This window comes from Sciurus carolinensis, chromosome 12 (genome assembly GCF_902686445.1).
Source record: "Sciurus carolinensis chromosome 12, mSciCar1.2, whole genome shotgun sequence".
In the NCBI taxonomy this organism is placed as follows: Eukaryota; Metazoa; Chordata; class Mammalia; order Rodentia; family Sciuridae; genus Sciurus; species Sciurus carolinensis.
Window position 1 is genome coordinate 100123377 of NC_062224.1, and position 11046 is coordinate 100134422.

The window sequence follows — 11046 nt, forward strand, 5'->3', positions numbered from 1 at the left end:
CTGCCCAAAGTTAGTTAATGCTTTTCTTAGCATCTCTACTTGTCTAGAATTGTTACAGTAAGCTTGGTAGATATAGGTACTAGTGAAGAATCTGAATCAAAGAGAAGTAAAATGACTTACCTAAGGTCACATAGCTACCAAATGTTAGAACATGGATCCAATTTTAGACCTGAGACTTCTAAACTATTAAATTCTTTGATATTCTATTTTACTTTCATAGTGGCAGACAGATTCTGTTGCCTTTACAGTGTTTGTAAAAGGCCTAGACATTTGAGAGATAATTGAAATTTGAAACTTAGGAAAACCAAATTGGAAAATATTATTTATATGAGGCTTTTCTCCAATCTCTTTTACCTTATTTGGTAGGTAATGTGGAGGTCTGACCTTTAGGTAATTTGCTCACTTTGTTAAGAACAGAAGACAAAATTTATGATATGTTTACTTTATCGTGTGTTGGGCTAGATGGTTGTGTCCGTTACTTGAAGTCTTGAAAACCTTATTTATACATTAAGTTTGCTCTGTTAACCAACCAAAAAAATAGGCTCAAAAGGGTAAAAAACTTGCCCAGGGCCGGATGACTCACAAGTACAGGTGCCATTAGATTTTGGAATCATACCATATTTGTTTCCATCCCGCCTCACTTAGTACTTTGGAAACTATTAAGGTGAATATTTTTAATGATAAGGTTTATTCTTCTATGATTATACAAGTTATTTTGTGGCAAATTTAATAGTTCATAATAAGCTTCTCTTTTCTCTTAGGTGAAGGAAATACAGGTGCTGCAGAGTCATCTTTTTCCCAGGAGATTTCCAGAGAACAGCAGCCTTCCTCAGCATCTGAAAGACAGACCCCTCGAGCACCTCAGTCACCAAGACGCCCGCCACATCCACTTCCCCCACGACTGACCATTCATGCTCCACCTCAAGAGTTGGGACCTCCAGTTCAGGTATTAAAACAATAGTCATTCTGTAAAATGAACCTCAAAAAATCTTGACTTTTCTTACCTCTCTATTGGCTATTTCTTTTTTTTTAAAGAAATTAAGTATACTTTTAATGTTTTTATAAATTTTTTAAGTGAAATTAATCTCATTTCCTATCCTTGAAATATGGCAGTAGTTTACTTTCATAAATGGATTGAAACTTAGAAAGACAGGTTTATTAAACATAGTATATAAGTTAAAATGATTATATTTATAACAAAATTCTATTGCTATTTCCACTGATTAAAAAAAGATTTTCCTGAGTTTTAATTAAAGAAAATGGATTTTAGTTGCTCACTACCATCAATTTTGAAGTGCACATATTTTTTAAAAAGGAATTTCTGTTTTCCTCACATTTTTTTTTCTGTCATGTATTTGTAATCTCACATATTTCTGCTTTTTAAATTAATGAAGACATGCACGACCCCTTCATATTTAGCATTTAGTAGATTTGAATGTCTTTTAATTAGAGGCTTTTGCAGAACACAGCAAGAAATGTACAGCCTATGTTTTACCCTGTAACATAAGGTGTTGAACACTGTCAAGTATAGATTCTATTAAAATACCACGACTGAAAATAACTTCATTATGTGAAAATACATAGTCTTAAAGGCTCTTGAATGGATCCTACAAAATATATTCAGTCCATTAACTTAGAATTATCTTAACTGGGAAAGTATAAGAAGTCAGTATTGCTATATGAATTCTAAAATATAATCAAACTTTAAGATCTAAAAGCATACTTGTTAACATTTTCACTTTGGGAGATAGGAACAGAATTCATTTATATACAAATAAGATAGTATCATTAATTGGTTTTAGCTTAAGTATTGGTTAATAAATATTTTTATCCAGTAATATTTAAAATCACTGATTTCTTTAGTACAAGAGTGGAGGCATTTTTTTCCTTGAGAAAATAGCCTGATCATTACATATCTATTACTATTTCAGTTTTTTTATTGCCAGGGTAACAGTGAGCTGTATCTGTTGCTCTTCGGTATTTGTTTCATTGCTAATTTCTTAAAACAAGTTTAATTCCTTTTTAACACATAGAGAATTCAGATGACCCGAAGACAGTCTGTAGGACGTGGGCTTCAGTTGACTCCAGGAATAGGTGGAATGGTAAGTGCTCATTCATCACATTAAAGTGATTGATCTGCTCAGCAAATACATGGATGGTCCACATGCGTGCTGTCGTGCCTGTTAATTCTCCTGTTTTCTGTTTTTTGTTGCAGCAGCAGCATTTTTTTGATGATGAAGACAGAACAGTCCCAAGTACCCCAACTCTTGTGGTGCCACATCGTACTGATGGATTTGCTGAAGCTATTCAGTAAGTGAATGAAAGAGAAGTATATTTTGTGACTAATTAAATTCTTCTCTTTCCCTATTAATTTGTTTATTGTTTGATTCATTACTTGTTGAGTCCTTCTCTACTGTGTACTAATCAGCACTTAGAGTAGGGGGATAAAGGATATAGAAGTAGGGGAAATTATACAGTTGCTTCTAACAAGAATTTTAAACTTAAAGACAGCATAACAGTGGTTAAAAACATGGTCTCTAAGGTCAAAATGCCCATGTTTGAACTCTACTGCTTCCTAGAAGTAGCAAGTACTTAGGTTGTGTGCTCTGGGCATTCAAAAGGGAATTATAATAATACAGTGATTTCTCCTTTGTAAGTTGTGGGAATTAAATGAATTAATTTACACTTATGTGTTTAGACTCAACTAACATATAGTAAATTCTCTGTAAATTGTTAGAGTTGTTAGTAATTAGTGACCATAATGGGTAGCAGTATTGTGGAAACCAAGCTTATTTACAACTAATCATAACTTAAATAATCTAGAAGATTAGGCAGGCATAAACAATAGGCTTTGTTAATGCATATGAAAAAGTAATTATTCCAACAATTATGGGGGAAAACATTTGAGAAGACATAATACCGGGAACACATTAAATTGAGTCAGAATTGCTAATGTTAATTTGGCACTTCCGTGCATGAATTTATTTAATCCTCATAACTTTGAGGATAGACACTATTATTGTCATGATTTTACACATGAAGATACTGAAGCACAAAGATGTTCACTAATTTGCTGGATGTCAGACAACTGGGAATGAAAAGTTTTTGGTTTCAGACCAGGCAATCTAGCTCTAGAACTTTTGTTGTGTTATACCATTTCTCTTAAAGGACTAAAAGGCTTTCCAGGTGAAAGTACATGTTTATTGTGGCTGAAGTTATTAGTCATAGAACAGGATATACTTTTGAAGATCAGAATTTAAACATTTCTTCAAATTTGGAAAAGGTTGAGTGTTCTGTACATGTGGTAAAACATGGTAAAAATCAGAACTGGAAATTAGAATTTAAACTCACCTAATCTGCTGACCACAATATGCCCTAGCTAACACACTTTTGCAAGCCAAGCAATCATGTCTCCTCCTTTCTTCTGAAAGTCAGCATTCAAGAACAGACTCACTCTAATAAACATACTTCTGAGCACCAACCAGGGAACAGCATTCTCACACAAACATGCTTGTGTAAACGTGAAATACATAGCCTCTGAAAGTCATCAGTCCCTCTGAACTCTTTTTCCTAAAAACCATAGAAAAGAGTAGCAATCCTCTTTGAAAGAATGTGCATGGCCAGCTTGACTTTCTTTTATCATAGAAAGTTAAGACTAAAAAAGTAGAATGAGGCCTTGTGTTAATGTGTTTTCTGTTACTATAATGAAATATCTGAGACTGGGTAACTTAAAAGATATTTATTTAGCTCACACTTTTAGCTGAGCTTTTAGCTCAGCTTTGGTGAGGACCTTATGGTAGACTAACAAGAAGCAGGAGTCCTTGTTATAGGGACAGATCACACCACCAGAGAGAAAGCCAGTGGCTGGGGAATGGCCAAGCTTGATTTTATAACAACCCTCTATGGAAACACACTCTTCCTGAGGACAGCACCCCAGCAACCTCCCACTAAGCTTCCCCTTTTAAAACTCTACCACCTCCAACATCACTGCACTAAGGACAAAGCCTCCAATGCATGAACCTGAACATGTGTAAAAGTTTGGAGCTTGTTTTAAATAGCAGGGATTTTGTTCAGTTATTCAGGAAATGTGTGACACTAGCTCAGGAGAGCCCAGGGTTCTTTCATAAGAGGATAACTATGAGTTCTAAAATCCACCTGAAATAAAAGGGCTCTGACTAAAACAGTAGTGTTCAAACAGAAAAGATAATAGATTCAAGAGTTATTATAGAGGCATAATCTATAAACATTAATAATTAATATTAACATCAATAATTAGCTAGCTTTCTAACGAAAGATACGGAGAAGAGTAGGCAAAGGAAATACTGAGTTTTATATCCTAGTTTATGGTGGGGATGATAGTGTTGATAGGATAAGGGGAAAGCAGAAGCCATCTAATACTACATTTTTTCTAAACTTTGGGAACCAGCTTATGAACTCTTTATCAGGCCTGACGGGTGACTTGATGTTTCTATGACTAAATGATAAAAGCTGAGATTAAACTTTGTCTTAGGACTTCATTCTGACTTTTTATTATGTTTGTTATGAAGTGTGTGTTGCTTTCAGCATATGTATGTGGGGATATCTCACAGATTCAAACATGAGCATGATTCAAGAGAACTGAAAGTTATATAAATCACAGGTTGTTCATATTATTACTAAATTCATCAATGACTGATGTTTTAAGAGTATTTTTATGAGTAAGAAATCCTTTATCACCTTTTTAAATCTGTTTCCTTCCCATTCTGCTGATGTTCAGTCTTTTAACCAGTATTCTTTCCACCATTGTGATTTAACAGGTAAATTTTAAATTTCATCTTAAATTAGTTTTTGTCCATTTAGTTCCCCACAGGTTGCTGGTGTTCCTAGGTTCCGGTTTGGGCCACCTGAAGATATGCCACAGACAAGTTCTAGTCACTCTGATCTTGGTCAGCTTGCTTCTCAAGGAGGTAAACAGCTAAATAAACCCTTCAATTTCTTAGATCTGTCTATATTTAATACTAAGGTATTATGATGTGTTATTAAAAAAATAAAGCAAACTTAAATATTTTAAATGTTGATACCTAAATGACTCCTATGCTAATGTACAGATAAAGCTATATATTTACTGCTTATAAAATATCTCCTTACATAGAAATATTATCTTTCCAACAAAATTCCAGTTTCTTTTAGGATAAGAACTGACTTTTGGGCTGGGGTTGTGGCTCAGTGGTAATACACTTGCCTAGCACGCGTGAGGTTCAATCCTCAGCACCACATAAAAATAAAATAAAGGTATTGTGTCCACCTACAACAACAAAAATATATATACATATATATATATATATTTTTTTTTTTTTAATTAAAAAAAAAAGAACTGGCTTTTACATTCATATCTCTTCTGGTTTCTAGTGTTGTGTCATACATGTAGTAAGTATTTAGGAATTTAATTAAACCAGGTACCGCCACCCATGTTGAAGTTGTTGGAAGGAGTGCGACATATTTTCTTTTACAGTTTGGTACATGTAACATTCCTGTTAGATGCATGACTAGATTTTTTTTCAATTAATTTTTTTTTTAGTTCAAAATATGAAATAACACAACCCAAAGTAGTTATTTGAATATGAAGTACGTTGTTTTAGAATTACCTTTTAATGCAGTTAAAGGTAAATCCATACAACCCACAGTGTTTCTGGGAAGTAAACTAGCATTTTGAATGTGAATACGGGAAGCATACTGCTTTTATAATAAATCACCCAAGATAAGGGATTAATCTATAGTCCTTATAAAAATTATATAATGTAACCTGTTATCTGGTCATTAAGTATGTCATCTAACATGGCAGGCCTCTTCCAATATGAAATTGTGAATTAGCTTCATGTAACTTCAAAATTTTTATGTGGCTTTGTATGTTAGGACATCTTAGACTTTGGAAGTTAGATACAGGTTTAAATTTAATATCACTGCTTACTAGCTTTATAACTTTAGGAGCAGTTAGCTAACCTTCAGTTTCATTAGCAAAAAAGAGGATGATAGTTAATACCTTGTAGTTTGGGTGAGGAATAGATTCTAACGTAGTACGAGTTCATAGTTGGATACACATTAAAATTAGCTTTTTGAAACTATTAGGAACATTTCGGCTAATTGTTTAAGGGTACTTTAGTACTAGGGAGTTGTGTTAAAGGATGTGTTTATATAGTATTTAAAAGATTAAGAGCTCAAGTTTGGCTGGATGGAATGATTAGATTGTTCTATAAAGTTTTGCATCTCTGGTAGTTTTGGTTTTTTTTGTTTTTTTTCTTGCAGATACTAAACGTTGTATTGGCAATTTTATGTTTTTTCATTCACTAATACTTAGAATTGTCTTTAGGTTTAGGAATGTATGAAACACCCCTCTTCCTAGCTCATGAAGAAGAACCTGGTGGTCGAAGTGTTCCCACTACTCCTCTACAAGTAGCAGCCCCAGGTAGATATCAAAGAGAGATGAGTGTATTTTGTGTTTTACTGATAACATGGAAACGTTCTGACTTAAATGTAATACACAAAAAATTAAGATTTTTAATTCCTTTTCTTTTTAAAGTGACTGTATTTACTGAGAGTACCACCTCTGATGCTTCAGAGCATGCCTCTCAGTCTGTTCCAATGGTGACAACATCCACGGGCACTTTATCTACATCAAACGAAACAACAGCTGGTGATGATGGAGATGAAGTATTTGTGGAAGCAGAATCTGAAGGGTAAAAGTTTGTTTTGTTGCTTTTGCTTGCTTTAAATCCACTAGACTTTTACGTTTATTTTCTTTTAGCCAGGAAACAATCCTGTATAAAAAATAAACCAAATTGTGTTTTGAAAGGCTATTTTGCATATAAAAGTATATTTAAGACTTGGAGATTATTATGGGAGGCAATTTTTAAGACAGTTATCTCCCTGAAAATTGTGTAATATTAATAAAAACAATATTTCTTTAAGAGTACTGGTATCCTTCCATTTATATAGCTGTTCGAATTGCTCTCCAAGAAAGAAGTCTTTCTGTGAAAATTAGGAATATTAGGAAATGACTCACTTTCCATTTAGTAGTGGGCTCTCAAATGATTCTCACTCTTTATTTACGAGCTTTTAGACTCTGGTGTCTGAAATACTGGTTTCATAAAATTTAAAGATTTTCTGGTAGTTTTTAAGACATTACAACATTTTTAACACATCAGTTATAAATAAAGCTTTACAAAAGAAGTATTTGATGGCAAGTATTTTTTTAATCCAAAGGAAGTGGAGTAATTTAATGAATGGAACCATTGGACAGTGGTTTCAGAGAAGTTAACTTTCAAGCTGGAACCTACTTCTCCACAAAAGGAAAAAGTTCAACTACTTCATGGTCAGAAGCATAATAAGTAGCACCCAGATTTCCTAAGGAAAAGCAAGGACTTTGTTTTATTTAGCAACATTTCATATAAGCCAAGTCTAGTCTATTGGGTATAATAGAGATCTGTGTTAATCTCTGCTTGATTTAAGTAGGTTACTGATGAGAACACTAGTTGACTTCAATTCCATACTGAAAGTATGGAATATGCTTTACATATGTCATTTCCAACCTACATAATATTCCTGTAGAATGTTATTTTCCATTAATACAAATGTGAAAATCAGACTCAGATGTGTTAAATTATATTTGCTTAGGCTCTACTGCTGGTAACCAACTCATGCCGTGCTAAGTAGAATTGAAGCCCTGATTTCTGCCCCATGCTGTTTTCACCTCACCTGTGCTCATCATTAGCACATAGTCCTTAGAGATGTCGCTCACGTAAATCGTTACTAATAACTGTACTAATGTTTGCAGATGATGAAACTGGAGCAAATCCAAGTTATTGTACTCTCTATCCCTCATTTGTTTCTTGAATGAGAGATAGAAAGATGGAATTATAACCATTGAGCCAGGAATTTCACATCCCCCTAACCTGTCTGATCTGGACTACACCTACCAGGGTGGTTTACTGGTGTACTGACAAAAGTTGTGACTTGTGAATTATTTTAGTACTCTACTTTCCTTTAAAAAGTATTTTGGTATTTGTCAAAATCTAGATAATACATTTCCTGTGACTGTCAAGAATGTGAACCATCCTTGTCAAAAGGAAAAAAGCACCCCCCCCCCAAGAAAAGGAAAAACAAAACTAAAATTGGAACATGTCCTTGTCCTAGTGAGAAAAAGAATGAGGAAAAAACAGCTCATTAATTGGGAGCTCTGGGTTAAGTGATAAACTATATCTAGAAGAGTTTAGGAATAATTTAGGATACATTCCAGAATCCATTTTATTTGCTAATTGATTGTTATTTTTTTCCATGTTTTTTCACAGTATTAGTTCAGAAGCAGGCCTAGAAATTGATAGTCAGCAGGAAGAAGAGCCTGTGCAGGCTTCTGATGAGTCAGACCTCCCTTCCACCAGCCAGGATCCGCCTTCCAGCTCTTCTGTAGGTAAGTCACTGCTCTTGGTTACAGTACAGCTTTTTTTGTATATCAAACTTATTTTGAAGACACTTTTGTTAGTGTCAATAAAATCAATCAATAATGATTTTCTCCTGAATTTGAAAGTGCATTATTTAATGAGAAATTTTTATCGTTAAAGGGAACTTGGTTTATAATTCACATCATTATTCTAGTAGTCCAGCATTGGTAATCAGGAACATGGCTACTGTGGATCCACTCACATTTCACCTCGGCAAATGGTTGTCAGCATAAGGTTCTGTAGAACCCTTGGGTCTCTTAGAGGCACTCCAGGGTGTAGGGGATTGGTGTACTGGGGAGGGAGCTGAGGACAAGTTCTCAAGCCTCCTACCACTCTTTGAACCAGAGCTGCTTCATTTTTTTTTGTTCTATGTAGTGGGGTTCTGTGTGAGATTTGATAGGGGTAGTTAAAGGGTTGGGGCTTTGTTTCTTCAAAAAATATGTTTGAAGTTTACTGAGGTAAACAGTTGCAGAGTTTGGCTTTTTAAGTTTTACATTATGCATCTTTCTATAATCAGGTATTTCTGTAATTTTTTTTTAATAATTTAGCATTTATTGAGCAATGACTGTGTTTCAGGTAGTCTTCTAAGTCTCTTGCAAATATTTACTCTTCTTATTCTTACAGTAACCCAGTGTGGTAGGTATTCATCACTACTTTATAAATGTGGAGACAAAGACACAAGAAAATTGAATAACTCCTCAAGGTCTTATATAAGTGATGGACAAGCCAGGATGCAAATTCAAGAAGTTTGGCTACAAAGATTTCACTCTTAAATAATACATTATGCTAGCTTATCTATCTCAAAATATTTAGGGAGGGAGTCACCTGTATTATTTAAGAAATACAATACTCTGTCATCCACCCTGATTATTTTCATTTTTAATTTTTTATAGCAGGATTTCTGAAACTGCCATGGAACCATCAGATTTTATGGCAAATCTGCTTTAAATCTCTGAATATTTTAGTTTATTGTGAAATATCAATAGTCATAACCAACCTTGCCATCAGAATTAGGAATAATATATATAAATTCTACAAATCAATGTTTTATACACAGAAGACTCAAAATTTTAGCTGTCATAATTTTTTTTAATCTTTTTATTAGTTGTTGATGAACCGTTATTCATTTGTATGTGGTGCTGAGAATCTAACTCAGTGCCTCACACATGCTAGGGAAGTGCTCTACCACTAAACCACAACCCCAGCACCAAGCTGTCATAATTAATAAAATTACTGAGGTTCTGTATTCCCAAATTATATTCTGATGTTCTATGAGAATTTCTTTTCTCATGGTAGAATTGATATTAGTTATATCTAAGCTTACATTCTCTGAGAAAATGTTGTTCACTGTGAAATTAGGATGTCTTTAAATTTCTTTGATAATATGAACTGTACTTCCCCATCTGAGCAGTTATTCATTTAGTCAACAAATATTTGGGTGTCTGCTGTGTTCCAGGCAATTTTACAGAAAGTGTCATTGAGACAAATTTAAGTAAAGACCTGAAAAAGAGGAAAGGGATCAAAACTATGCAGTTTGGAGGAGTCAAAGTAAATCACAGATGCAAAATCTAAGGCACCGCATTGTGTCTGATGTGTTCAGAGTCTGCAAGGAGACCAGAAAGCACACACAATGGGGGTGAGGAAGATAGATCAAGTTGATATTTGTGATTACCTTGGGTTTCATGGGTATAGAAAACTACTAAAGGGCTTCACATAGAGTAATGGCATGATCGACTGTCGATTTGACTGTGGTATATACAAAATGAGCAGTGGACAGAAACAAGGAGAAATTTTGGAGGCTATTGCAGTAACTCAGGATAAAGATGGATGGGTTGGACAGGATTATAGATGTAAGTTTGTGAGAAGTAGTCACATTTAGGATATATTTTTAAATTTGAGCTAGCAGGATTTGCTAATAATTGGATTGAAAGTATCCAAAAAAGAGTAGAGTCAGATATGACTTGTGTTAATAATGGACTGCCTGCTACAGGACCTGACTTTCTGTTTTGCATTTACTACCATGGTCTGAAAGATGGGTATGAATTTTAAAAAGTCAAACGTTTTCTTTTTTAATATAATATTTTGGGGTTTTTTTGCTTTGTTTTGTTTTACTTAAACATTTTTTGTTTGTTAAATATCCTTTATTGTTAAAAAGTGAACTTAAATATTGAAAGCAAATGGACACATCTTTATTTTATCCATGTATTCATTTAGTAATTTTTTTTGCCATTATAACTGCTTTCTTAAACATATTACTGCTTTCTTAAAATTTTAACAAGTTAAAATTTTTTAACTTGGCTTTTCTTCTATTCTGATGTTTTTCTTAGATACAAGCAGCAGTCAACCAAAGCCTTTCAGACGAGTGAGACTTCAGACAACACTGAGACAAGGTGTCCGAGGTCGTCAGTTTAACAGACAAAGAGGTAAATTTAAACAGATTTAAATACCATAGGTATAAAATGAATATGTGCTTCTACCTTGTTGATTTCATCCTTAAATCCAAAGTCAGATTTGGAAAATCTAGTGTTATAGGGTTCATTTATAACATCACTACCTTATATTGTAAAATATT

General features: G+C 33.9%; 1 protein-coding gene across 2 annotated transcripts in view; it reads left to right on the top strand.

Moving 5' to 3' along the window:
* Window positions 1-11046, top strand: part of Tpr (translocated promoter region, nuclear basket protein) — a 66725-nt gene that overhangs the window by 54782 nt on the left and 897 nt on the right. For both annotated transcript variants that reach the window (XM_047520123.1, XM_047520122.1), the window contains exons 43-50: window positions 762-946; window positions 2034-2102; window positions 2216-2310; window positions 4840-4946; window positions 6347-6442; window positions 6557-6713; window positions 8325-8443; window positions 10802-10897. In XM_047520123.1, coding sequence (XP_047376079.1) covers window positions 762-946; window positions 2034-2102; window positions 2216-2310; window positions 4840-4946; window positions 6347-6442; window positions 6557-6713; window positions 8325-8443; window positions 10802-10897 — 924 coding nt within the window. The remainder of the gene's footprint in view (window positions 1-761; window positions 947-2033; window positions 2103-2215; window positions 2311-4839; window positions 4947-6346; window positions 6443-6556; window positions 6714-8324; window positions 8444-10801; window positions 10898-11046) is intronic.